Raw genomic sequence first — 27,882 nt, forward strand, 5'->3', positions numbered from 1 at the left:
CGTGATATGCCAATTTAAAGACAATAGGCTTTGCAGCATAATAATTGTATATCTTTGTTTAATTTTCTTCAGTTTATCTCATTTGAATTAGTTTCACATTGAAAACTTATTACTGCAAAGTTTTGTTTGTCATTTCCCAGCCGGCCTCTGTATATGACATGAGGTTGTCTTAAAATCCCATTTAGTATTTTAAGACTTCCAATATATCACTAAAAATCCACCTCCAATTTTTCTTAAAGAATTTGTCCTTGGAGGGGAAAACAATCTCCTTATTGTAAGCATGCTGATGAAAACTATTTGGCAAACTAAGTTATGTGAGGAACATTGACTTTTTATTGTGGAGGAAATAATTTCATGCAAGTTGCTTTGCTGTTATTTTATTTCAGAGATATGACTGCATGATGAATATTTCAATTTCTGAAATGGTAATTCATTTTAGGCTTCAATTGGTACCTGAAATTGTTCTCTTCCTTTGTTCCCAGCTAGACCTATTTTTATAGGACCTTTCGTTAATCATTTTTCTTTCCTGTTTTCACACTTTAGTCAAATGCTTCAATTGGATTGCTTTCTACCTTTCTGTCTAAACTATTTTTTTTTTACAAGAGTACAACTTCTTGAAGTCTGTGTTTCAAAGTTTTAATGCGAGGGAATGGCAGTTGAAATGTGAATTCAAATAATTCTGAGTGACATATTTTTGGGATTGAAAAGGAATAAGTAAATTTATTATTCTACTTCATAAACTTCACTATAGACTTTTCAAAATATCAACACCATCCTTTTGCAATTTCCTGTGCATTATATGGACTTTTAAAGTAATGACAGTTTCATGGTAAATTGTTCATCAAAAAAAAAATTCAAATGGGGCAGATTTTTCAGAAGCCACAGTAAGATGGATTTCTCTTTTTAGTGATTGAGGTGGTGAGTACAATGAAGGAATATATACTAAGGATTCCAGTTCTGTTAGGGAAACCATGACAGATGAAAAGCAAAATTAGTTGGCCATAGATATGATGAGGACTGATATAGTTTGATGACCTAATTTATGGTTTACGATGGAAGAATAAAATTAGAAAAAGTTTTACTAGTTTTCTTTCAGCTAAACTTGTCTAGTAAGGCTTCTGTTGATTTAATCTTGGTGATTAATAATGTAAAAGTTAGCTTTTCCCTGTGCATAATATTGTAGCAATTACTTCATCCAATTAAACTAACACATTAGAGTGCAAATTTGCACTGATGAGAATGCAGTAGTGAGGAAACACTTTTGAAGTGTCAGATTGCTAAGTGCAGTGTCATGTTCCTTTTTTGCATATCATTGCGGCATGAGATGCAATCACGCTTTAATATCAATTCTACAATAACACACGGACCCAGCCAAGAGCAGCATTAAAACATTAACTGAACTTCATCTGTTTTTGTCGAAGGCAAGTGCTTTTGTCTTCTTTTTCCCTTGACTTTCTGTTTGGAAAGTGGAGTGTGCAGATGTCAAACAAGCTTATCTATCGTTGACAAACTCTTGAGATCTGTCAGTACCTGCAGCCTTGCAAACCGTATATACAGTACAACTCCAATTATCCGAAATGGACAGGACTAGGCCTACGTCAGATAAATGTTTTTTTTTCTCAGAACTGGTCATTTTTTAGTAACAGCCTGGTAGCTGTACTAATATTTAAACAAACAACAAGGGAAGGTTTTTTTAAGCATTAAAATAATGTTTAACTCTCTCCTTAAAAAAAATGCTGGCCGCTGCCAATCACTGAGACTTCCTGACCACAGCTGATCCCTGATGCATACCCACTGCGGCTGCTGATCTCCAAGGAAGCATTATAGGCTGGTGGAGCACTCACTGGTGAGTCATTGTGGGCTTCTGTCTCCTTGAAGCTCCTGACGCCTGAGTCCCGACTCCGAATCCTACTGCACACGCACACTGGGGAGTCAGCATTGGGAGCTCCAGTGTGCTGAGGTGGGAAGCGAGGGGAGGGAATGCCACTGAGCTCAAGGTCCCATTCCTGCCTAGGAGACTGCTCTCCTTGATGATGACGGGACAAGAGATTCTTCTAACTGCTTGCGGTTGGGAGACAGTGGCGTGCAGTTTGAGAGGGAGAGTTGGAGAGAAAGGTCAATAGGGGAAGGTAAAGAAATGAAAAGAGAGAGGGGAGGGAGTTACCTGAAACGAGGGCAATCATCATTCTAATTTCATGTCAAGTGATTTTTTTTTCAATCTGTGAGGTCATTACGGCTCTGGGGGAAAAAAAATGAATAAATGAGGATTTCTGATTTGCAGATGAATATTGGCTACTATAATATATCAGAGTGTGACCAATTTAAAAAAAAAAAAAAAACTGGTTTCTGGGAGGGTCAGTATCTTCAAGAGGAAAATGGTTTTATTTGTAGAAAATACTACTCCATGTTAAAATATCCTGATAGGGAGCTTCTGGTGCTTACAGTCCAGGAGTCTCTAAATGTTCCTCATATGTTAGCCCTTGCATTCCAGGAATCATCCTGGTAAATCTTCTGCACTCTCTCCAATATTATTACATTCCTTCTAAGATAAGGGTCCAAAACTGTACACAATACTCCAAATGAGGTCTCACCAGTGCCTCATCAACACCACTTTACTCTTTACACTATTTCTCTTTAAAATGTAGCATTTTCACTTTTTAACTGCTGATTCAATCTGGTGGTTAACCTTTAGGTCATGCTGCACGAGGACCCCCAAGTCCCTTTGCACTTCTGAATTTTGAATTTTCTCCCCATCCAAATAATAATCTGGCTGTTTATTTCCTCTTCCAAAACGATACATTTCTCAACATTATATTTCATCTGCCATTTCTTTGTCCACTCTCCAAAGCTGTCCAGGTCTCTGCAACCTTTTGGTTTCTTCAACACTTCCTACTCCACCACCTATCTTCGTGTCATCTGCAAACTTAGCCACAAAACCATAATCGAAATCATCAATATATATTGTAAAAAAGAAGCAGCCCCAACACCAACCACTAGTAACTGGCAACCAGCCAGAACACAATCCTTTAATTCCCACCTTTTGGTTCCTGCCTATCAGCCGATGTTCCACCCAATCTAATATCTTTCTTGTAATTCCATGGGTTCTCATCTTATTAAGCACCCTCTAATGCATCACCTTATTGAAGGCCTTTTGAAAATCCCAATATACAAATTGCTTTAAGAAAACTAGCTACATTTATTTTTTTTTTAATTAAAACAATTCTGAGCACAGAAAACCAAACATTTTAATTAACAAATTAAACTTGAAACTATAACTACCTTTGCCATCTGCTGTACTCTATTGAAATTAAACCGTGAAAAAGGTAGGTCTTTCACTAAGCCAAAGTCTGGGCACAGATAAAATAATAACAAAGAGGGACCTCCTGCCTCTACAAGAGTCACAAATGTCTTGAGATTTTTAAGGACAAGTGCTGGCAGTTCCTTGTGGAATTATTGTCATTTTTGAAGAAATGAAGACCATTTTATCTTTTCCTAGTGTATTGTGTAGTTTTTATGTTCCCCATTATTTACCTCCACAATCTGTGGAAATGCTATTTGGAAAATGAGTAGTGACAAGGAAGATGAGAGTCACCAAAAAGGTTAATTAATGCTAAGACTCTTCTACCATCAATTTGGCAGACCATTTTTATCTTAAAATCGCAGTCCAACTGTAATTACAAATTCAGCTGGTTTCAAAATTATTTAGAGAGCAACATAAATTCTCTTGAGATTTATTTGCTTGCTTGTGGCTTTATTTGATGAACTCTAATAATAAAAAAAAAAATACAAATCTGACACGAGGGGCTATTTGCCTTTTAATGATTGGAGGTACTGGGACTAGATAAATTGATTGTTGTGTATGCAATAAGATTGCCTCATTTAATCACATTCCCAGTGGAGATGTATGCTTGAATGTTAAAGATCATTACTGCCCATTGCAACAAGAATGTTTTATTCTTGTTAAACTCAAAATGTAAGTGTGAAAGTCCAATGTTCTATTTTCTAACTTAGTCCTGTACTCTTCTCTGTCCAGATAGCCAGATAATCAGCAATCATAGCTTCTGGCTCTATACAAAGTCCTGGAACACCTGGACAGCAAAGGTACATTCATCAGGGTGCTTTTTATGGACTACATTTTGGCATTTAACACCATCATCCCCTCAAAACTGATCAGCAAACTCCAAGACCTGGAACTCAACACTGTGTAACTGGATCATGGATTTCCTCACTTCCAGACCACAATTAGTGAAGATTGGTAAGAACTTCTCCACAATCTTCACTAGTACTGGAGCACCACAGGGCTATATTCTTCCCCCACTGCTCTACTCACTTTACACCTTTGACTGTGTAGCACTGTATGACAATAACGCCATCTATAAATTTGCCGACAATGCCACAGTAGTGGGTTGTTTAAAGGATGGGGACTGAAAACCTGCATGGTGCACCAACAACAACCTTGCACTCAATGTCACCAAAACTAAGGAGCCTTCAGGAAAGGAAAGCCAGGCATATGCAATCCAGTGATCATTGGGCAATCAGAGGTTGAGAGAGTGAGCAAATTTAGGTTCTTGTGAGTCGCTATCTCAAAAGATCTTTCCTGGACCCAACACACCAATGGCATTGTGAAGAAGGCACATTAGTGCTCTGCTTCCTCAGGGGTTTCTGAGGTTTGGTATGACATCAGAAACCCTGGCAAATTTCTATAATGTGCTGACCAATACCCCTGAGCATAAAGCCCTCCAAAAGGTAGTGAACACAGCCCAGGACATGACACCATTGATGCCATTGGAGGACAGCAGCAATCATTGAAGACCCACTCCACCCAACACATGCTCTTGTTCTTGCTGTTGCCATCAAGAAAGAGGTATAGGTGCCACAAGACTTGCACCACCAGATTCAGGAACAGCTGCTACCCCTCCACCATCAGACTCCTCAACAATAAACTCAATCAGAGACTCATTTAAGGTCTCTTACTTGTGCACTTTATTGATTTTTCTTTTTGTCCATCCTGTATTTCACAGTCAGTTTGTTTTCATTTGTTATCTGTTTAGAGTTATTTGTTTACACTGTGTACAGTTTATTTTTTGCACTACCAATTGGTGGTAATTCTGCCACACCAACAGGAAAAAGGAATCTTGGGGTTGTATGTGATATCATGTTATGTACTCTGGCAATAAATCTGAAATTTTTCAGGGCTTACAAATTACTTCCAGTAGCCTAGCAATGGTAACACAGGAACAGGCCATTTGGCCCACATATCTAATCCAAATCAAACTGAAACGTTGCTGCTTGTGCTTGATAGCTATCCCTCCGGCCCCTTCATATTCATGTGTCCATCTAGATCTAGAAGACACTTAATATTACTGTTGTGTTTGTTTCTACCAATACTTCTAGCAGTCTGCTTCAGACACTTTCCACTCTCTGTATAAATATTTGCCCCATGATCCCTTAAATTCTCCATTAAATTTCCTCCCCCTCACCTTTAAATGTATGTCCTCTAGTGTGTAAAGCTTTTCCCCGTCGAAAAGATTTTGATTGTCCTCCCTATCAATGTCTCGCATGATTTTATACACCTTTATCAGGTCTCCCCTCAGTCTCCTAAGCTTCAGAGAACACAATCGCAATTTGTTCACCAGTCTGGTAAACCTTTTCTTCCCCCTTTCCAAAATTTCCGCCTGCTTTCTGTAATGGGACGACCAGAATTGCACCCACAATTTCGATTCAGATTACAGATTTGTTGTCAGCATACATCAATGCCATCACCTACAACTCTGAGATTCTTTATCTTGTGTGCCAGGCAGAATTACCTCTTACTGGTCGTGCAAAAGAAAAAGCTGTACACAAATAAACAAATGTAAACAATCGTGCAATACAGAGGAGAAAAAAATAAAGTGCAAAAGTAAAAGTCTTTAAATGTCTCTGATTGAATTTGTTGTTGAGGAATCTGATGGTGGAGGGATAGCAGCAGTTCCTGAACTGATGGCACCTGTACCTCTCTTCTGAAGGTAGCAGTAAGATGGAGCATATGTTGACTGGTGTGGATCCTTGATGATTGCTGCTGCTCTCCAACAGCAGTTTTCCCTGCACATTTTCTTGATGATGAAAAGGTGTTTTCACCTTTTGCCTGTGATGTCCTGGACTTTTGCAGGGCTTTACGCTTAGGCGTATAGGTGTCTCCATACTGAACCATGATACCGCCAATAATCTCACTTTCCTCCACTCATCTATAGAAATTTGCCAGGGTTTCTGATGTCATACCAAACGTCTGCAAACTCCTGAGGAAGTAGAGGTGCTGACAAACTTTCTTTTGTTGCCATTGGTATGTTGGCTCCAGGAAAGATAGTGACTTCCAAAAAATTTAAATTTGCTCACCCTCTCAACCTCTGATCCCACAATGATCACTGGATCATACACCTCTGGTTTTTCCTTCCTGAAGACAACAATCAGCTCCTTGGTTTTGGTGACGATTGAGTGTGAGGTTATTGTTGGTGCATCATTCAGCCACGTTTTCATTCTCCCTTCTATACGCAGACTCATTTTCCTTTCTTTATACAACCCACTATTATGGTATTGGTATCGAGCCTTAGTCATAGGTGTGGAGCAGGGGGCTAAGAACACTGCCCCGTGGTGCTCTAGTACAGATTGTTGAGGATATGTTTTTACTGATTATGGTCTGGAGGTGAGGAAATTCATGATCCAAATACACAGTGGGGTGTTGAGTTTGCTGATCAGTTTTGATGGGGATGATGGTGTTAAATGCCAAACTAGTCAATAAAGAGCATTCTGATGTATGTGTCTTTACTGTCCTGGTTTTCCAGGGCTTTGTGTAGAGCCAGTGAGATGGCATCATCTGTAGACCTATTCCTATGATAGGCAAATTGGAATGGATCCATGTTGCTACTCAGACAAGAGCTGATATGCTTCAACACCAGCCTTTTGTAACACTTTTTCACTGTTGATGAGAGTGTCACTGGTTGATTGTCATTTAGTCAGGTTACTATGCTCTTGGGCACTGGTATGACTGTTTGAAACAGGTGGATACCACGCCCTGACAGAATGATATGTTGAAGATATCCGTGAATATGTTGGTAAGTTGGTCAGCACAGGATGGGTACTCCATCCAGTCTGGATGCTTTCCTCTGATTCATTCTCCTGAAGGCAGCCCACATATCATCCTCTAATACGGACAGGAGAGGATCATTAGGAAACATGGAGGTGTGCAGTGGTGGTTCTTTCTTTTTTAAATTTTATTTTAATTAAGACATACAGTAGACCATCCAATTTACACCCAATAAACATAACCCCTCGGTATGTTTCAAACGGTGGGAGGAAACCGGAACCCACAAGGAAAATCCTTACAGGCACAGTGATAATGTAAAAACTCCTTACAGACAGTGTCGGTTTCAAACCCCAGTCCTGATCAATGGCACTGTAAGGACATTGCACTAATCGCTACGCCAACCACACCGTTCTTGAGGTCAAATCAGGCGTAGAAAGCATTGAGTTCGTCAGGGAATGAAGCTTTGCTGTCTCCCACTGCACTGGATTTTGGGTTGGTGGTAGGTTATGCCATTTAGGCCCTGCCACAGCTGCTTTCACCAAAGTTGTGCAGTGTGGTCTTATTTCTTTTATACTCAATGCCCTGCCCAATGAAGCCAAGCATACCACCAATCAAAAATAACCTGGATCATTTTGTCTACCAGCTACCTATCAGCAACAGTATCCAAATATAGTTTCTATTTCCACATAGTTGTCAGGGAGAAGGATGGAGCTTTAATGTACCATCTCACTCTCGTTTTTTTGTCTGATTACCCAACATCTGATTCTGGATGAGCCGTAAGCTCCTACAACTAGTTTTGGAAAACCTGTCATTATCTTTGGTCTGTTGTACATTGTGCCTGTCCCTGGCAATTTCTGAAACCAAATCAGATTGCTCTCAATCCAGAGTTTGGATTTCATGCTGTTACTAGAGTTATTTATTTTCACCTCAATAATTTTGCCAAACTTGACCAAGTTTCCTAAGATTATTTCTGCTTCTAGACCTTACCAACCAGGGAAAATATCCTTCCTCCATCTTGCCTTCCAAACCTTGTCAGAACTTTACATGTTTCCTTGAGAACCTCTCTCGTAGTTGGCCCATTCACTCCTCACGTGATAGGCCCACCATGACCAGTATCCATTCACAGCAAGTGTATCCTTTGGTAACGTGTCCAGAAATGCAGTAGAAAATCTTTATTTCCATGCTATCCAGTCAAGACAACCTATCCAGGTAGTGTGAAACAAATGTACAGAGAATAGCATGACAGAAAAAAGATCAATTTAAAAACAATGCAAGGGCATAATTTTACTTATGAGTGGCCGTGTATCAATGGGAAATGAATATGGGGGTGCCAACCAATTTTCTCTGCCAACCAATTTTCTGCACAATGGGAGTGGGGAGAAGACAATGTGACCCATATATTGCCTGCTTCCAAAGGTGACAAGTGTAGACAATCAGTGGAGGGAAGATTGGTTAGAGTGATGGCATGAGCTGCATTCACAACTATAATTTCTTGTGGTCTTGGGCGGAGCAATTCCTGCATCAAACTGTGATATATCTAGACAGTACAGTTTTTATGGGACATCTATAATTGCATTTGCCGTATATTCAATTCCCCATAATATCTAAATTAGCTTGAAGCCTTGTTTTCTGTCCTCACAGTTCACAACCCAAATGCCATTTCAAGTTGTCAGCAAGATTCAGAAATATTTACAGTAGTTAATGGTGGTTCATGCACTAATCTCTGTGATACCTCACTAGCCACTTGCTACTCTCCCTAAGACACATTTATTCCTACTCTCCTTTCTCTGCCAACCAATTTTAAATCCATGGCTTTATAATATGTCCAATTTTGTATTGTTTAACTTTGCACACGAACGTCTTAAGTGGGATTCAAATGCTTCCTTTTTTTTTTTTACCAATTACATCCTCAGAAAAATACTCCAGTGAGTTTATCAATGATCTTTCCCTTCAATAAGTGTGTTGCCTGATCCCATTAATAATTTAGAAGTGTCCTCCTTATGATAGTTCTTTGTGATAACTAGAGGATTTTGAAGTTAATTTTACATCATTGGACTGTACACTGAAACAGCTTTTCTCTGGACCACTGTGTACACATACATAATGCACAGCACATATTTATTACATATATACAGGATTTAGAATGAATATATAGAAACACTTTTGGATGATTTATTCGGTTGCAGGATGTATCAATCTCACAACCTGTGGAAAGAAGCAATTTCCCAGCCTGGCAGTCCTGATCTTGTTGCTCCTGTACCCTGAGCTATATGTAAGACAACAGACTCGCCAAGGCAAATAGCGCCTTTGGAAGACTACACAAAAGAGTCTGGAAAAACGACCAACTGAAAAACTGCACAAAGATAAGCGTATACAGAGCCGTTGTCATACCCACACTCCTGTTCGGCTCCGAATCATGGGTCCTCTACCAGCACCACCTACGGCTCCTAGAACGCTTCCACCAGCGTTGTCTCCGCTCCATCCTCAACATTCATTGGAGCGCCTTCATCCCTAACATCGAAATACTCGAGATGGCAGAGGCCGACAGCATCGAGTCCACGCTGCTGAAGATCCAGCTGCGCTGGGTGGGTCACGTCTCCAGAATGGAGGACCATCGCCTTCCCAAGATCGTGTTATATGGCAAGCTCTCCACTGGCCACCGTGACAGAGGTGCACCAAAGAAAAGGTACAAGGACTGCCTAAAGAAATCTCTTGGTGCCTGCCACATTGACCACCGCCAGTGGGCTGATAACGCCTCAAACCGTGCATCTTGGCGCCTCACAGTTTGGCGGGCAGCAACTTCCTTTGAAGAAGACCGCAGAGCCCACCTCACTGACAAAAGGCAAAGGAGGAAAAACCCAACACCCAACCCCAACCAACCAATTTTCCCCTGCAACCGCTGCAACCGTGTCTGCCTGTCCCGCATCGGACTGGTCAGCCACAAACGAGCCTGCAGCTGACGTGGACATTTACCCCTCCATAAATCTTCATCCGCGAAGCCAAGCCAAAGAAAAGAAAAATGTAAACAACACTCCCAGTAACTGTCAATTGAGAAAAGGAATTGAGAAAGGTGAAAGATTTTTTAAAAATGGTTGAGCTGGTGGAGCTGCTGTAACAGCTGCACTGGTACGGACCCATGGAGGATGAGGAGCAGAGACACAGCGCTCCCCTGCGGGGTCCTACCGCATGGTTCGACTGCTGTTGGCTCTGTACAGGCTCTAAACAGCCTGTTAAAGGTGTGGACGGTGGTTTATTTTAAAGTTCCACGACTGTCTTGGGTAAACTTATACCTCTCATTTTGTTCGTTTTAGATTGGTCACAGTGTTTGAGCTACTGAAAGAAAATAGACACACACACCGAGAGCAGTTCAGTTTATACAAATGTTTATTACAAATTCAAAAGCTGATTTCAAGCCCTTCCCAACTATACTTATCAACGCCTGGACTGGTCCCAACTGCCGAAGCGAGGCAACGACTGCACACTTGTAGTAGGTTGTCAGGGCGCCGGTAGCAGCTTCTCCACCTCCCCCGACCGGGACGTTGGCTGGACTCTAGAAATTCTTCTTCTTGCTGAGAGATGTTGCCATCTCTCAGAGTCTCAAACTTCAGCAGCGGGACCATGGCTTATATTACCCAAAACTGCTTACCCAAGCACCTATTCCCAGCACAGCAAGAAAGATAAGTGAGCAAGCTAGCATGCCTAGGCTTCTATCGAATTACATAATTTTCACTTATCACTTTGAATACAATGGTTTATTTTGCATCAAGGCTAGGCCTCTGACAGTCTGTGACCAAAACAAGCAGGAAGATTAAATGTTCGGTCAGATAACTGCATCTCTGGCCCCTTGGTGGAATTGAGCTTATGTCTGCTTCTGCAAGGCTGAGGACCTGCTTGTGTTTTAGAATCAGCAAAGGGCTGCAAAAGTAAAAAAGTAAAGAATCTTCCATTACAACGACCCGCATGGACTCTGGGCTCAAGATGTAGGCGCCAATGATGAGCATCAGTCAAGAGGGGTTGCAGACTCCAGTGAAGCTTATGACTGGTGCAGATTGCTAGAAAACGAGGACACCATTCCTCACTAACCCCTTCGCCCCATTCAGGTTTGAGAAGACGACCCATGGAACGTCAGCAGGCCAGACCATTGAGGGATCTGAGCCTGAAGAACATACAGGCAGGAGGCTGTTGGCGATCGAGACAAGGAACCCATGCTGGCTGCTGGGAACTGTGGTTAAGGGAATCATACCAGGAGACAGGCTGAAGGGGTACCATGTATCAGAACCAAGATGCAAGAGGGTGCCAAGGGTGCTGATTGTACAGAGGTGTGCACGTGGAGCTCGGTTTGAACTGCAGGCTGTGTGGCTGCAGAAGCTCTGGGAGCACTGGAGGCGAATACTTTGATGCTCAGTGACTCTGGGGGGCAATTGTTTTTGTTTCTCTTTCTCTGATAGTAAGCCCCTATAATCCTTTCAGCCATTTTGATGATCCTCTATTGATTTCTGGTCCAATGTTTTGCAACTACTATACTGCACTATGATACAGTTGGACAGAATGCTCTCAATTATGTTTCTGTAAAAAGTTATCAGGATGGAGACCAGTTCCTTGCCCTCTTTAGTTAGAGTAGACACTGCTGCACCTTCCTGATTAATGATCCTGTGGATCCAGGATAGGTTATTCTTAAAATGCACACCAAAGAACTTTGTGCTCTCCACGATGGAACCATTTATATGTAATGGCGAATGATCAGCCTTTGTTTTCCTAAAGTCCACAATTATCTCCTTTGTCTTAACAAAGTTGAGATTCATTCTTCTTGTGCCTCTTCTCTGTAAGACAACTACTGTTGTATCATCCGCAAGCTTGATGATTCTCTTTGAACTGAATGTGACAGTGGAGTAGTGAATCAGCAGTATGAACAGTAATGAGTTGAAAGCACAGCCCTGAGAAGAGCCTGTGCTCAGCCTGATGCCATGAGATTTTGGTCTTTTGCTCAAGAAGTCCAGAATCCAGTTGCAGAGAAGTGTGTTGAATACTGGTGAGGAGAATTATCTCCCAGCCCCTGAAGTGATTGTGTTGAACACCTAGCTGAAGTCAATGAACAATGTCTTGGTGTATGAGGAGTCGTTCTCAAGGTGAGTCAGGATGGAGTGGATGGTCAAAGCTATAACATCATCTGTGGTCTGGTTTGGATGGTAGGCAAACTGGAATGGTTTCAGTGTCGTTTGAAGGTGTGATTTGATGCATTTCATTACCAGTTACACAAAGCACTTCATTATCATAGTGGCACTGAGCAGTAGTCATTTAGTCCAGTTACTGTTGCTCTCCTGGGCATTGGAATGATGGTGTGTCTTGATTCAAGTGGGGACAGTGGGCTGCTCCAGTGAGATGTTGAAGATGTCCCTTAGTACCACACAGTCCTTCACCAACTGACCAGGTATGTTGTGTGGTCCCACTTTGTGTGGGTTCCCTCTTGGCTGTGGCTTTTCAGTGTGCCTATTCTTCAGGAGGAGGTGAGGCTTTCTTTTGAATTGTACTGTATTGTTTTTCTCATCAAACTGTTTATAGAAGGTCTTCAACCCATCAAGGAGGGAGGCACCATTATCACTTACCTACAGGGTTGTCTTGTAGTCTATTATGGTTTGAATACCCCGTACATGTGCCTTGTGTTGCATTGGTTTCTATGGATTCTCTGCGTACCCATGCTTTGCCTTCCTAATGACACAGGAAAATTTAGCCCTTGCTGATCTTGATGCTATCTTGTCACCTCACCTGAAGACGGCGACACAAGATCTGAGCACAAACCTCCACGTGTAGCTATGATTTCTGATTTGCCCTGGCTGTGTAGCGTTTGATCACCATAACATTCTCAATGCACATGCCTATGTAACTAGTTACTGAAATAGTTTACTTCTCGATCTCGATATGGTGATGGGAGGTGGCCATTTCCTTGAATCCACTCCAGTTTGTGCTTTCAAAGCAGTTCTGCATTGCTGCTGTGGCTTCCTCTGGCTGGGTTCGGATCTCCCTGTGAACTAGTTTGAACTAGTGTGCAGGGATTAGCAGAATGAATATGTAATCTGAATATCCAAGGTAGGGCTGGAGAAGGAGGATCAGCCTTGGATGCTCCAGGGACATTTGTGTGCGCCAGATCCAAGATATTGTTGCCTCTGGATGTAAAATTGACATGTGATTGAAGTCACTACCTGAAAATATGCAATCAGGATGAGTTGCCTGGACTACACAGAAAGCCTAATATTGATGATCAAGTTATGTTTTCTCTTTCCATTTTTAAAAAAAGTCGTTTGATAATATTTGCAATCCTTCAATTTTTGAACCAGTCCCATGATCTATAGTTAATTTAGTTTCTCTTCGTCACCTTGGATTTTGATGTTGAAGTGTCAAAGTGAAATACCTAATCTTGTGTTAGCGATATAAACATAAATTGAACCATAATTTCAAAGATTAATTTAAAAATTCTATGAAATATTAAGTATTGGTTTAAATGTAATATTTTGCAAAAATAAAGCAAAGAAGATTTGAAGTATTTACAAATGAATACTGGTAATGTTCGAATTGCTAAACTGGATCACCCAGAGAGATACAGTTAAATCAATTAAACATTTTCTGTTTTGATTTATTAAAATTAACCTATATATTTTGAATATGAACATGTTTCAGGAAAGAAAATTCAAAGAAGTATTTCTATGGTGTTTGTCAGTTATTCCAACATTCCTTCTTGAATTGTCTTGCTTTTTTTTGGTTACAGCTTCATCTATACAAGGGCCAATCATATGCAAGGCAAGTCGCTTTAATTTACATAAAGCAAAATGTATAACCATCTTGTGTAAGAAATTTTCACTAATTTCATTTGATTCTTTAAATTTTTAGAATTTCTGAGATTACTTATTCAATTTTTTTTTGTAGGTACAATCTACTGTGATTTTGGAAATTGGATCCATTCAGTACAGTGGATCATCTCAATGTGGACAGTGTTTCTGTCTTGACTGGATGCCTTCTGAGGAACATCAGTATTTAGCTGCTGGTTATTATGATGGTATGTAGCAGTTGAGCTGAAACTTGATATCTTGATATGGTCTCAGCAATTAGTTCTAACAGACTGCCAGCAGATTTGTTAAATATACATACATATACACACAGTACAACTCTTGATTATCTGAAATCAGATATTCCAAACTCCTCATTTATCCAAAAAATTTTAGATAAATGAAGATATCCAAAACAAATCAGAAATCAAACTGATCTCACACATTTAAAAAAAAAATAAAAAATTCACTCGACATGAAATTAAAACGATTGTCCTTGTTTTAGGTAACTCCCTCCCCTCTCTCGGTCCATTTCTTCTTTACCTTCCCCTATTGACCTTTCTCTCCAACTCTGCCTCTCAAACTATGTGCCATTGTCTCCCAGCCGCAAGCAGTTGGAATAATCCCTTGTCCTGGCGTCATCAAGGAGAGTGGCTTCCAGGGCAGGAGTGGGACCTTGGGCTCAGTGGCATTCCCTCCCCTCCGATCCTCTTCCCTCCCTCCCTTTTCAGCACACTGGAACTCCCGACGCTAACTCTGACCCCTCCCCTCTGTCTACTACTGCACATGCTCGCCAGACTCCCCGGTATGGGTGTGCGATAGGCCTAGGGGAATATTCGGAGTCAGGTCTTGGGCATCGGGAGTTCCAGTGACTGGGAAGACAGGAGCCCGCTGACTCATCAGTGTACCACTGCACTGGGAAGCCTCCCCAGGAATCAGTGGAGGCGGTTGGGAGGTCTCGGTGATTGTTAGCGGCGTTGTGGCCAGCATTTTTTTGTTGTTGAGAATTAAACATTATTTAAATGCTTAAAAAGCCTTTCCTTGTTGTTTGTTGTTGTTTAAACATTGATAGAAGTGATTTGCTGTTGCTACTGGGCTGTTTTTAAAAAATGACCAGTTTTCCAATAAAACCGTCTATCCAAATGGCCTGGTCCCGACCATTTTGGATAATCAGAGTTGTACTGTATATGATGTGTATATATTGTATAGATATATATTATATAGACATTTATTACATAGATATGTTATATTTTTTTTATATTTATATATATATATATATGTTGTATAGATATGTCATATAGATAACATAGATAGATAACATAGATAGATAACATAGATAGATAACATAGATAGATAACATAGATAGATAACATAGACAGATAACATAGACAGATAACATAGATAGATAACATAGATAGATAACATAGATAGATAACATAGATAGATATATATGTGTGAGTGTGTATGTGTGTGTTTTGTATAGTTGTGTAATTGACTCTGTTTTCTGCCACTGCTAATGAAGTGTCCCACGTATCTGTTTAAGGATCGTTGTATATAAACGTCCATTTCTTCCTCAACATTACCAAGGACCTTGCCATTCATTGTGTATGCCCTGCCCTCATTAGTTTTCAAAAGTGCATTATCACAAACACAATTTCTCTGCCATCTTACTGTGTGAAACTCTAAACCTAGGTTTAAAGTCTATCCTCCTTGCTGACAACAACGTAGCCAATTGTTGTGCCATCTTCTTACTAATCATACATCCTCATACTGTTTATTTATATCAAACAATAAGGTGCTCAGCACCAATTCTCTTGTGCACTGCTGGTAACAGGCTTTCAATAATAAAAAAAATCTCTGCTATTTCCTGCCTCCTATAACTGTCAATTTGGAATCCAATTTCCAACTCTGGAAGGTATTTGATTTTTTTCATGTGTGTTGAATCAAAAATATAAAGTAACACCATGCACATAAATTTCTAGTTTATTGTTTATATATTTTTCATAAATCTGGCAATTAGCTTCTTGACGTCCATCAGTTACTTAGATAATAAAAAGTATAAATTGATATTTTAGAATAGTAATACCCAAAGTGGGCCCTACCACACCCCCTCTCTCCCCGGGGATAATGGAAAGATCCAAGGGGGTTGTGATGAGGAGAAAGGGGGTGGTCAGGAGGTAGTGAAGAAAAAGGAGGCAGTGAATATTTGTTTGTTTCTTGAGATGTGCTCTGGACAGGACATGCGCCACATTCACTTCTGCAACGGCCAAGGATCCAGGTTTGTAAGAATTTCAAATCATCTTCAGGTTATAATGCACATTTAAATTATGTGTAAATGCACTGTACAGCACCCCACCCCCCACCCTGGCCACCTGTCCATCTAGCTCCCAACAGCTGATCCTCACCCTGACCGCCCACCCATTGAGCTCCTGACGGCTCATCCTCTCACCGATTGTCCATTCATCCAGGACCCAGCAGCTCATCCTCCCTCAACTGCCTGTCCATCCAGCACCCAACAGCTGATCCTCACCCCCAGCCATCCACCCATCGAGTTCCAGACAGCCCGATCGCAGATCCTCGCCCGGCCATTCACTTATCCAGTACCTGATTGCTGATCCTTGTCCTGACCGCCTGCCCATTGAGCTGCAGATGTTCCGATCGTAGATCCTTACCCTGGCCACTGCCTATCCAACACCCGACAGCTGATCCTTGCCCCCACCATTGAGCTCCTGACGGCTGATCCTCGCCCCGGCTGCTGCCCATCAAGCCCCCGACAGCACGAAGACAATGTAGTTACAGTTGAGATGTAAATTTACCCTTTCATATTGCTAAATAAATTGGTTTAGGAAAACTTTTATTTGTGAAATACATACACTTAGATTAGTTGTTTGAAATTTGTGATAAACCCAGTACCAAGAAAGAGGTGTTTGTTTGTTGTATGTGTGATGTGGCCTGGGAGCCAAGGGGCTGGCAGCCTGAAAAAGTTTAGGAACCACTGTTTTAGAGCATGTAGTTTTTTTTCTTTTAATAATTATTTTCTCAAATTAGGTACAGTTGCTCTCTGGGATCTGAATACAAAATCATTACTGTTACGAGTCCAGCAAGGAGATAGAAGTTTGAAAATCTATCCTTTCCATTCCTTTGTTGCACATGACCATGCTGTCAAAGCCATTGCATGGAGTAAAGCCCACAGGTAGGAAATCAAACCGAGAAAAATTTGGTGGGAAGCACCTTAAATCTTGTGTGTAGCTCTATAGGTATGGCATTCATGGGATTGTAAATGAAGATTCTTTAGCACCATTTCTATATGGCATTAGTTTGTTAGATTGCATTAAATGGGGCATCTTTGCAGCAACAGTATACCAGAGAATTCTCTTGGCATAGGCAATTTCACCCATGGCAGATGTAAATTTGAGAATAACAAGAAATCTATCATATTGTTAGGACAGAGGAGAAAGAACACTTCCCAGTGAGGAAAGCATGAAGCAAGTACTGAAGTTTGGGAGAAATTGCATTTTTCACACAACTGGCATGCACAAATTTAAAAACAACACGGTTTTTGTATTTTTAATTTTTTTAAATAGATTCCATGCACCAATAAATCATATTAATTGACAAAATAAAATATGGCAGATGTTGGAAATCTGAAACAAAAATAGAAAATGCTCAAAGTATGGACTGTTGGCAATGTTTTTAATTTAATGGCAATATGCAATTTCCAAGTGGTCTGAAAAGAGGCAATGTTTGGAGAGTAAAATAATTTGTCACATTTTCTCCCTTTATGTTGTGAAGCATAAATAATTAGCATTTTGTAGAATTGTCACTGAGCCAAATTCTACAATATTTGTACCAAAAACAAATCTTTAATATCTCCATCTCACCACTGATTATGTACATTTTTTTCACCACACAGTTTACACAGTCTAATTTTTACAGATGGTGATACATGTTCTTTGCATCAAGATTAGACATCCTTTGTCATTAAGTCCACTCTTCAGTGTTTTCTGCTTTTTACTTGACGCTAGATTTAATTTTACTGTCATGTTGATACTTTTCTCCTGTCAATTTCAATTTTAAATTTGTTATGGTAACTGAACCCAAATTTGATATCAAATAATAAATGAGCCAAAGATCCCTTCAGCTCATTATCAAAAATGGATATATTTTTTGCTCTCAGAATGTGCATGCACCTACCAGTCTCCCAGGTGAACTTCATGAATAAAACAGAATAATGTGCAACCCCAGCATTCTCAGATAACCTTGCTGTCTTTTATTCCATTAATTGTTTTCCCAGCTGTTGAATATTGATTCTCAGAATCTTTCTCTCACTCTATCTTCTGGTGATCTCATTAATGCCAGCATCTTTCGGAAGAGGAGTTGAGGTCAGCATAGACCAGCTTTAATTGTAGGAAGGGCTGATATTCTACTCCTGCTTCCATTTTCTTGTGTTAAATTTAAATTTTAGACGTGCAGCACAGCAACAAGCCCTTCCAGGTCATGAGCCCATGTCACCCAAATATCCCAATTAACCTATAACCCCCATACATTTTGAAGGGTAGAGTGAAACCGGAACAGCAGAGGAAACCCACGCAGTCATGGGGAGAACATACAAGCTCCTTACACCGAACCTGATTTGAACTCGGGTTGCTGGCACTAATAATTACTGCGCTAACCATGCCGTCTAATGTGTAAGGATCTATGTTCTTTACACATATTCCATTAAGGCCAGAACTCTTTACCTAAAAGTCTAACACATTCTCGACTTTGTCCTTTCCAAAGTCCATTGGCTACTTGACAACTTCAAGATCATTATTTTCAAATCACTTTAATCATGTTCTAGCATCTAGGTGCTATCTATAATGTTACAGTGCCTTTGTCTCACTTGCTGATTGAACAGACAAAACCTTGCATTGATATGGTGCATTGCACATTGTAAGTGCTTTACTGCATTGAGCTAGTCTTTATGTTTACTAGAGAAAATGTAGCAGCCATTTTCACAGAAATAAGCTCCCATGTTATAATTTCAGAATAAATAGCTTGGGGAATAAATGACTGGGGAGAAAGAGTGGGCAGGACGCTATAACTCCCTAATTCTCTTTGAAATTGTGATATATAATCTTTTTGTCCACCTCAGAACAGCTATTTTATGAATAATGTCTCTCAATGTAACAGTCTTTAAGTAATGTAAAGGGTATCAGCCTAGATCCTTTGTTTTCTTTAATGTCCTTCTAATCTCAAAACTTAACTAGTCTTATGTTCTCATAGATAGTCACCCATCTTGTGAGCTCATTGTCAACTCAGGCGCCTATATTCAATTCTGGTTGCCCATTGTATACTAACAAACAACATATAAATGAGGCTGCATAATTCAGAGTGAAAACCAAACTGCTGGAGAAACTCAGCAGGTCGAGTAGCATCAGTGGAAGAAAAAGAATGCCACCATTTTAGGCTGGAACCCTACATCAAGACCAAGAGTGCGGGAAGAAGACAGGGTGGGAGTGATTGGACAGTGGCCAGTAGGGAATGAGTGAACCAGGGAGGAATGAAGGATGACAGAGGCAGTTGATTAATGGTTGAATTTCTGCCCCCTTTTCTGGTTCCATCCTCTTCCACTCACATTTTGTTGATAGGATCTTTCTCCACTCCATTTTCAGTTCTAACTTTCCACCTTTTTCCCCTAACAGCTTTCATTATACCAATACTTTCACCTTCTCAACAGTTTCCAACACTTGCAGCCTTTTTCTCCACATCACTACCCTCATCCTCCACCTTGCCCCTTTTATATTTAGGCACTTTCAAGCAGGGAAAACACCAGTCTGTAAAGGCGGAGGTTCTTCGCCCTTACGGCTAAAGACGTACCTTTCTGAATGTGCCGTGGCTGGCTCTGAGGCGCCAATTCCAACCCTTCTTGGGGAAGGATCATTGGTGGAACGCTGTGCTCCGCCACCTGACCTGAATGTACGCGGCTGGTTAGGGGCAGGCTGCTGATGCAGTCAGCCCACGACCCATCTCCCCACTTACCCTCTCCCTCCATGACCCCCTCAAGGCAGGGGCGGCGGGCGGAGGGTGTCGGGAAAGTGGGAGGCTGCGAGGGCCATTGGGGGCAGCCAGTGCAGTCTATGACAGCCACACCGGGTCGCTTTGGCCTTGGGGCCACTCTCTGCAGATCAAAACATGGCAGAGCAATGGGCTGTCTTCCCTACCCATAATCCCCCACGCAGCTGGAACTGTTTTGGGAACCACAGAGGGTTCCAGCTGTGTAGGGAAGATGGCCATTGCTCTGCCACATATTTATGATGGGTGGTGCTACGGCACCAGTTGCACCACCTCCATTGGCTCCGGAGGGTGCCACGAGGTGCCTCAGTATGAATGAGACGCTGGAGCAGCCTTTTAGGGCTGCTGTTTGAAAGGTAAGTGTTAAGTTTTCAATCTGCTCATGTAGCCAGCCTCCAGGTGGAGGCCTGACATGAAATGGCCTTTTGTTTCTCTCTCTTCCTTTTGTCTGTCATCCTTCCTGGTTCTCCAATCCTCTACTGGCCCCTGTCCAACTACTTCATTAAGCTAACTATCTCCATTCTAATCTTGATGAAGATTCAGGCCTGAAATTTTGTTTTTCTCCAACTGATGCAACTCAACCCACTGAGTTCTTCAAGCAGTGCTAACAACTTGATTGTCCCTTGGTTTCTCCCTTCAGATGGAACTATAGAACATTGCAGCACAGAAAGGAAGCAAACTTTCTGATCTAATTTGCCACATTATCATCCAGATCAGTAAGGAGTTGATGCACTCTCCCCGTGTCTGCGAGGGTTTTCCCTGGGGCGCTCCGGTTTCCTCCCACCATTCGAAACATACCAGGGGTTGTAAGTTAATCGAGTGTAATTGGGCGGCATGGGCTTGAGGGCCGAAATGGCCTGTTACAGTGCTGTAATTTTAAAATTTAAATTTGAATCATTGATAGAGATGACAAACAACAATGATCCCAGCACTGATCCCTGAGGCACATCACAGTCACAGGCCTTGGACCTGTGGTTTCAAATCATTTTGCTCACCTATTAAGTATTTTTGAATTAAAGTTGTATTTTTTTTTAAATTTAAGGTATGGGAAGCTGCAAGGTCTGCAGCACCTTGAAACTTCAAGGTGATTCTTGTAGTCCGGAAGGCTTTATCTGCAGGAGCTTCCTCCAGATTGAATGCCAAATTACTGACCTTGAGCAACAGCTACAGGCACTGTGGTGCATCTCAATGCTGAGAGTTGCCTGCTTAGAACATTTTTAGAGGTGATCAACCTCTAAAGTGTAAAATTGGAATCAGAAAGAGATTGAGTGACCACCAGATCAAGGAAGGGATGCAGAGGACAAAGCCTCAGACCCCATCTCAATCCATACTGGAAAATAATGGGGAACATTCGCAGCACTGTGGCTCAGCTGCACAAGGGATAGGAGCAAGAGTCCAGATGCAATGGCAAATGCTTTTCCAGTTGTGACTCCAGCATAATATGTTGCTTCCAGGGGTCAAGGACAACAAATGGGAAGAATAAATATAGAGATTGCTGTTCATTTTGGATTGAACATCAGAGCAAAAATGAAAGATGAGGTTTGAGGTTCTGCAGCTTGCTTTTTAATCTGCTACTCAGCCTCCTAAATTCAAGACTGTAAGCTTGTAATATCTATATTACTACTGGTGCAAAATGTTAGTCAGTATAGGAATAAAATATTGGTTAGATGAGTGTGTGACTGAAGAGGTGGTACAGGAGGGAGTGCTTTAGATTTTTAGGCACCTGAATATAAATGGAGTCAACATGCATGCAGGAAAGAGGGGGTGGTAGAGGTGATGGGGAGGGTTTAAACTAATTATACTGGGGAATAGGATCAGGGTGCAGCAGACAAAAACAGAATGAAAGTAAAGTCGCCAGGCACACGGGAGAAATGCAAGGGTGGTTCTATTGAGTCTGACATGCAAGGTTGATGAACAGAGGTTGGTAGCCATTGCATGGGAATATTTTGTTGTTATCATGGAAACCTGGGTTGAAAGACGAGCAACTCAACATCCCAAGGTTGTCCAGAGTGGAGTTTGGTAGGGACAATTGTGGGGTTGGGGGGGGGAGTGAGGAAAGTGGGGGAAAAAAAAGTTGCTTTCCAATATTAATCAAGGGGTCCATTGCATTAGTAAGGAGGGATGATTTCTTGGAAGGTTCTGCACCTGAGGCCACATGGGGAAACCTAAGGAGCATAGAAGGGGCCCTCAGTTTGCTGGCACTGCTGTAAATGCATACAAGTAGGCGGCAGGTGATGGATGAACTGATTTGCCTACATATCTAAATTGTTAAAATAAAATTGTAAGAAGTGTAGGGTATTTCAACTTCCCCAATATTATCTGGGATCATCTTATTGTTAACTACTTGAAGAGGGTAGAATTTTCAAAATTTTCGATGAGATCTTTTGAACAAGTATATAAATATTCCTATATTAGAGGAGAAGTGAATCTCGGGGTTAGCCAGGCACCTGGAGAATCGAGTGTCACTGGGAGAACATTTTGGAAATGGAGACTGTAACTTTAAATTTGAAGAAATTAAGGTCCTGAATTGGGGAAAGCTGTTTGGCATAAGATGCCCTGGCCCAAGTGGACTCTGAGCAACTACTTGAAGTAAGTCTGTCGGCCACCTATGTAGGAGGCATTCAAAATCAAAATAGAGCTTGAGACAAACCAGTCAAAGGAAGCTTGGATGTCAAGGGATATAGAGGATTAGTTAAAGGGGGAAAAGCAGATCTGAAAATGCTCAAGGCTCTGGGAGGTGGGGAAGGAATACTCTTTTTTTAATTGGGTGATGGTCAAGGAAAATTCCAAAGCATTTTTAAGTACCGTATATTTCGGCATATAAAACAACCTTAAGATAAGACGGGGCTCCAATTTCCATACGAATTTCATGCTTTTATCATAGGTATACAAGATGACCCCTCCCAAAAAAATACATGTGGTGTTGCGTTTTCTGAGTTGTTGGGTGTAGCCAGAAGATGGGTGTTATCATGGAGCCTCCAGCAAAATGAAGAAAGCATGAAGCAAATTTTAAGTTAAGTCTTTGAAGTAGCCAAGGAATCGACCAACTGACTGCTGCAAGGACATTTGACATAACTGAGAAGATGGTAAGAGAGTGGAGAAAGATTGAAGATGTTTTAAGAAAAATACCGAAGAAACAATGTTCGATGAGAAGAGGAATCATTTGTTGGCCAGAATTGGAAAATCACGTTACAGAATGGGTACTCAAACAGAGGCAAGATTGCGACATAGTTACAAGAAATAAAATCAGAGCATATGCGCTGAAGTGGGCATGGTCAAACATAGAACACAGTAGAGATTTTAAAGGTACAGCAGGCTGGTGTAGGTGTTTCATGAACAGGAAATTTCTGGTAATTCAAAAAACAAAAATCACTCAAACTATCAAAAGATCTTGATCATGAAGTTTTCAGCAGTTGATTATATGTCAGCGGCAGAAGCACCAGTTTCCATTGAAGCTATTTAAAGATCATGTGCATGAAGAATGGAATAATTGGATGACAAGTGCTGAAAAATCCTTTACAAAAGGCGGGACAATGCGTGCTGCATCACCTGATTTGCTGTGTGGTTTTATGATCAAAGCATAGGATAAAATGAAAGTAGAGACTAACAATATCTTTCAAAAAGTGCTGATATCTCTAGTGTAATGGATGGTGTGGAGGATGATTTATTGTTGGACACTGACAACAAAGCAGAAGCCGACTCATCAGATTCAGACTGGGACACTTATGATGACAGTGTAAACAGTGAAATTCCAGATGTGCTTGCCAAGTTCATTGCCTCAGGCAATGATAGTAATTTGAAGGATTTTAGATGTGTTTTTTTTTTAAACAATAACATTTTTTTCTAATATATTAAAAATTTATTGTAGGATGGGGTCTGAGTGGGTTATGGAATGAATCGAATGGTATTTTGAGTAGTATTTTAAGGTCATGTTTTTGTAAGTCAACTCCTGTTTATATGTCAAAATATACGGTATATTTTAAGGGCATAAGGGTGACCTGTAAAAAGATTGAGGCCTATTAGGGAGCAAACTGATAAATCTCTACATTGATATAGAACCAGGAAACAATTACAATACAAAAATAGGCCACCTTGGCCCCTCTAATCTGTGCCGTACCATTTTTTACCTAGTCCCACTGACCTGCTCCCTGCCCATAGCCTTCCATGCCTCTCCCATCCATGTACATGTCCAAATTCTTCTTAAATGTTAAAATTGATCCTGAAATCACTTCAGCTGAAAGAAAACGTCTCATCTGTATTCACTCTAGAAAAGGACATTGTTGTTGAAGATTTCAGAGAGGGGGGGGGCCAGTGAAATTGAACAGCACAAAGAGCAAATGCTTTTGTTCATCCTGTTGAATTTTTTGCGCATCTATATTAATTCCATTCTAGACCATATTACCCTTTGGAAAAACTAGGAGATCACAGATATTTTACCAAACTTAAAGTTAGATAAATCCCCAGGGCCTTATGAGTTGTATCTCAGGCTGCTTTGGAAGGCAAAAGAGGAGAATCCTGGGTCTGATAGAAATTTTCAAATTTTCTCTGGCCACAGAAAAGGTACCAGATAAGTGGAGGAGAGCAAATGTTCCAACTTCATTCAGGAAGGGCAGCAGGAATAAGCTAAATACTGTAGTTACAAGCTAGTGAGTTCATTAGTCAGCAGGTTGTGTGAAGAGAAATGTTTAAAAATTACTGAATATTAACGGGAGAATCAAAAGGTATGAAAATAGGATTGAATGCAATCAATATTGAGAGAAAAACTCAATTTGTAAAAGATGTGGTATTGTATGTAAAAGGAAGGCATTGTTATCTGGTTAATTCATAATGTTTTATGGTATTATTAACAATCTAGGTTTTATTCTTTAAGAAAAATTCAAAGTGCCATTTAATTATCACCAATATGTAGCTTGTAAATTGTATTTCAAGTTTTTATTAATGCTGGTTAATTTTCATTTCCTTTCTCTCAAATTGTCTACTAATAGCAATTTTCTAGTGACAGCTAGCCCTGACAGGAAGATCAAGTTTTGGGATCTCAAGAGAACATATCAACCTGTCAATGATGTCAAGCGATACTTAAATACTGAAGTTGCTTGGTTGCTGCCCTGGTGTGGAGTTATGGTGGCACAAGAAAATTGCTATGCAGCGTAAGTTTTAACTTGGGTGACAATTGAATCACGTAATTAAATTGTACATTGATACCCTCATGGAAATTGCTGAGTAAATGTAGTTTTAAATTTTAGAGTAAGACTAGCTTAAATGCAAATACAGAAAATGACAGAAATACTCAGTAAGTAGAGCAGCATCTATGGGAAGTGAACCAGAGTTGACATTTCATGTCGAACTCCTTCAGAATCTAGTTTTTTGCTACTTAAATATATCCAATTTTAGGGCAGAATGACCAAATGAAATGCAGATCATAATTTGTGTATTGATGTAATTGAATTTTCTTTAATCATAACTGATGCATAATTTATTTCTTGGACAATGTAATGAAATGAAAACTAAAATAAGGATAAGAGCTGGAGCTAACAGTGTAAATATAGGAATCCATGAACAATTGTGCGATTAAGCACCAGTGTAAAGGTTAATTCATTGATCAGTAGTAATGCTGATAATAGATGCACTGAAAAGTTGCAAACCCATTAATATTTGTGATGAGTGGGTGAACCAAGTGATGCATGCCTTTGTCGTGGTCGCGTATTTACCTGTGTCAAGAGCGGTGCTGGTTGCAGCTGATGACGTATCTAAAGTGATGTGTGGGAGTAATAGCACGTGCAGGTTAGTTAAGCAGTCTTCATCCATGGGATAGATCTTGCACGCAGGAGAAGGAGAGTGAGAGCATTAGGATCATCCATGTGGCGGTGAGCCAGTGAAAAGGTCAGAGGGGTTTGGCTGGGTGGTGTTTGGGGAGTTGAAGAATTCAGTGTTGTGTCTGAAGAGAATAAAGGAAGTTGACTCCATTTTGTGCTGAAATAAATGAGTAAGTACATTCTTTAATTGTGTGTATACTGGGTAAATCAGTGCTGTTACAAGTGATGACCCCGTGAGTTCACAGCACCTTCTAGTTTTAGATGGATAGTGATGGGGGGGGGGTCAAACAGGAGATTTCCCCCTTTTAATTAATAATGCACCAGCATGGTTCACGATCCTCGAGGTGCATTTCTCCAGCCTCAGTGTGACAAGTCAGAAGACGAAATACGGTTTACTTGTGGCATGTCTTCCAGAGCAGATTGCCTGTGAAGTGCACAATGTATTAATTGATCCAGACGATAATCTCTCATACGACATCATAAGGCGGCTATTCTGCAGCATACTCGGCCATCTAGGGATGCTCATATTGCTGAATTACTAGCTGATTACAGCTTAGGCAATAGGCAACTGTCACAGATGCTGAGTAGATGGCTCAGGCTAACTGGAACAGACCCTGTTGAAGGTGGAGTTCAATGATATTTGGTCTCCTCTTCATTTATTATCAAGAGAGGTACACCTCAAGGATGCGTGCTTAGCCCACTGCTCTACTCATTATACGCCCATGACTGTGTGGTCAGGCACAATTCCAGTGCTATCTGCAAATTTGCCGATGACACCACAGTTGTCAGCAGAATCACAAAGGCAATGAGGAAGTGTACAGGAGAGATCATGCCAACATCCTTGTGCTCACCCAAAGGAGATGATTGTGGACTTTGGGAGGATGTCATCGAAGGCTCAGTAGTGGAGAGAGTCAAATTCCGGGTGTCAACATCTCTGAGGATCTGTCGATGTAATCATGAAGAATGCTCACCAGCCCTGAACTTCATGAGGTGTCTGAGAAGATTCAGTATGTCATCAAGACTCTCAAAAACTTCTACAGGTGTACTGTGGAGAGTGTTCTGGCTGGTTGTATGGTATGGAGGCACCAACTCTCAAGGCAAGAAAAAACTCCAGAGGTTGTTAACTTGGCCTGTGACATCACAGGCACCAGACTTCACTCCATCAATGTCATCGACAAAGGGCATTGCCTTAAAAAAGCAGCCTCTATCCTCAAAGACCCCCACCACCCAGACTATGCCCTCTTCACTCGGCTACCATCGGGATAAAGGTACAGGAGCCTGAAGATGAGCTCTGTGGCACAGTGACAACTTCCTTGCTGCCATCAGATTCCTGAATAATCAATAAACAACAGACACTGCCTTACTTTTTCGTGCACTACCTTATTTTATTTGTTGTTGCAAGGTGGTGTTTGCACTGTGAAGCTGTCACAGAACACCGAATTTCGTGACTTGTTCATGATAATAAATTCTAATTGAGTGTCTTTCGAGTGTCCACCCTCGATCAGGCAGATCATGCCTCGTTGCGTCCACGACCTCTACAATATAGATTAGCTACTTTGCCTAGTCAACAGGAGCAAGCAGAGCTGGAACAACTACTTACTGCACCTTGTAAAGTGCCAGTACCTTGTCAGTCGAAGGTAGTGCCAGCACCGACTATGCAAGTCCGGGCTTTGGGCACACAGTAGAATTTGTTCTGTCGATCTGGTTGGAATTGTGGTGTTGAGGATGTGGTAGAGGTGACAGGCAGCATATTTATTGGAAGCACCAAAAATTTGGTGCTTCCACCTCGTCCTGCCAGCCATCTTGCGACTTCTACAAATGGCAGCCGGGAAATGACCAAGCCCAGGAGTAGAGGCAACTGCTGCCCGTGGGCACGTCGGCAGCCATCTCTTTCTCAGACAGTCTCTCAGGTGTTAAATTTCTTGTCGATTCCAGTGCAGAGATTTCTGTGGTCCCTCCAATCCCTGAGGAACGCAGATACCCCAATATGCCATGTGTTCTTTCAGCCGCGAATGATTCTCATGTTCAAACATATGACCAGAGGATTCTCGCGTTGGATTTCAGTTTCAACAAACCTTTTCTATAGGTTTTTATGGTCGCAAATGTGGCAAATTCCATTTTGGGAGCTGATTTCTTG

General features: G+C 41.1%; 1 protein-coding gene and 1 long non-coding RNA gene across 2 annotated transcripts in view; one reads left to right on the forward strand and one right to left on the reverse strand.

Moving 5' to 3' along the window:
* The window catches only part of gtf3c2 (general transcription factor IIIC, polypeptide 2, beta), a 107,007-nt gene that overhangs the window by 50,325 nt on the left and 28,800 nt on the right, over positions 1-27,882 (forward strand). The window contains exons 10-13 of the mRNA XM_069886577.1: positions 13,821-13,852; positions 13,979-14,108; positions 16,927-17,071; positions 24,918-25,079. Coding sequence (XP_069742678.1) covers positions 13,821-13,852; positions 13,979-14,108; positions 16,927-17,071; positions 24,918-25,079 — 469 coding nt within the window. The remainder of the gene's footprint in view (positions 1-13,820; positions 13,853-13,978; positions 14,109-16,926; positions 17,072-24,917; positions 25,080-27,882) is intronic.
* Positions 1-27,882, reverse strand: part of LOC138736688 (uncharacterized) — a 44,825-nt gene that overhangs the window by 1,394 nt on the left and 15,549 nt on the right. The window contains exon 2 of the long non-coding RNA XR_011340506.1: positions 2,165-2,238. This is a non-coding gene — a long non-coding RNA (uncharacterized lncRNA). The remainder of the gene's footprint in view (positions 1-2,164; positions 2,239-27,882) is intronic.

The sequence above is a fragment of the Narcine bancroftii genome, chromosome 6, assembly GCF_036971445.1.
Source record: "Narcine bancroftii isolate sNarBan1 chromosome 6, sNarBan1.hap1, whole genome shotgun sequence".
Classification (NCBI taxonomy): Eukaryota; Metazoa; Chordata; class Chondrichthyes; order Torpediniformes; family Narcinidae; genus Narcine; species Narcine bancroftii.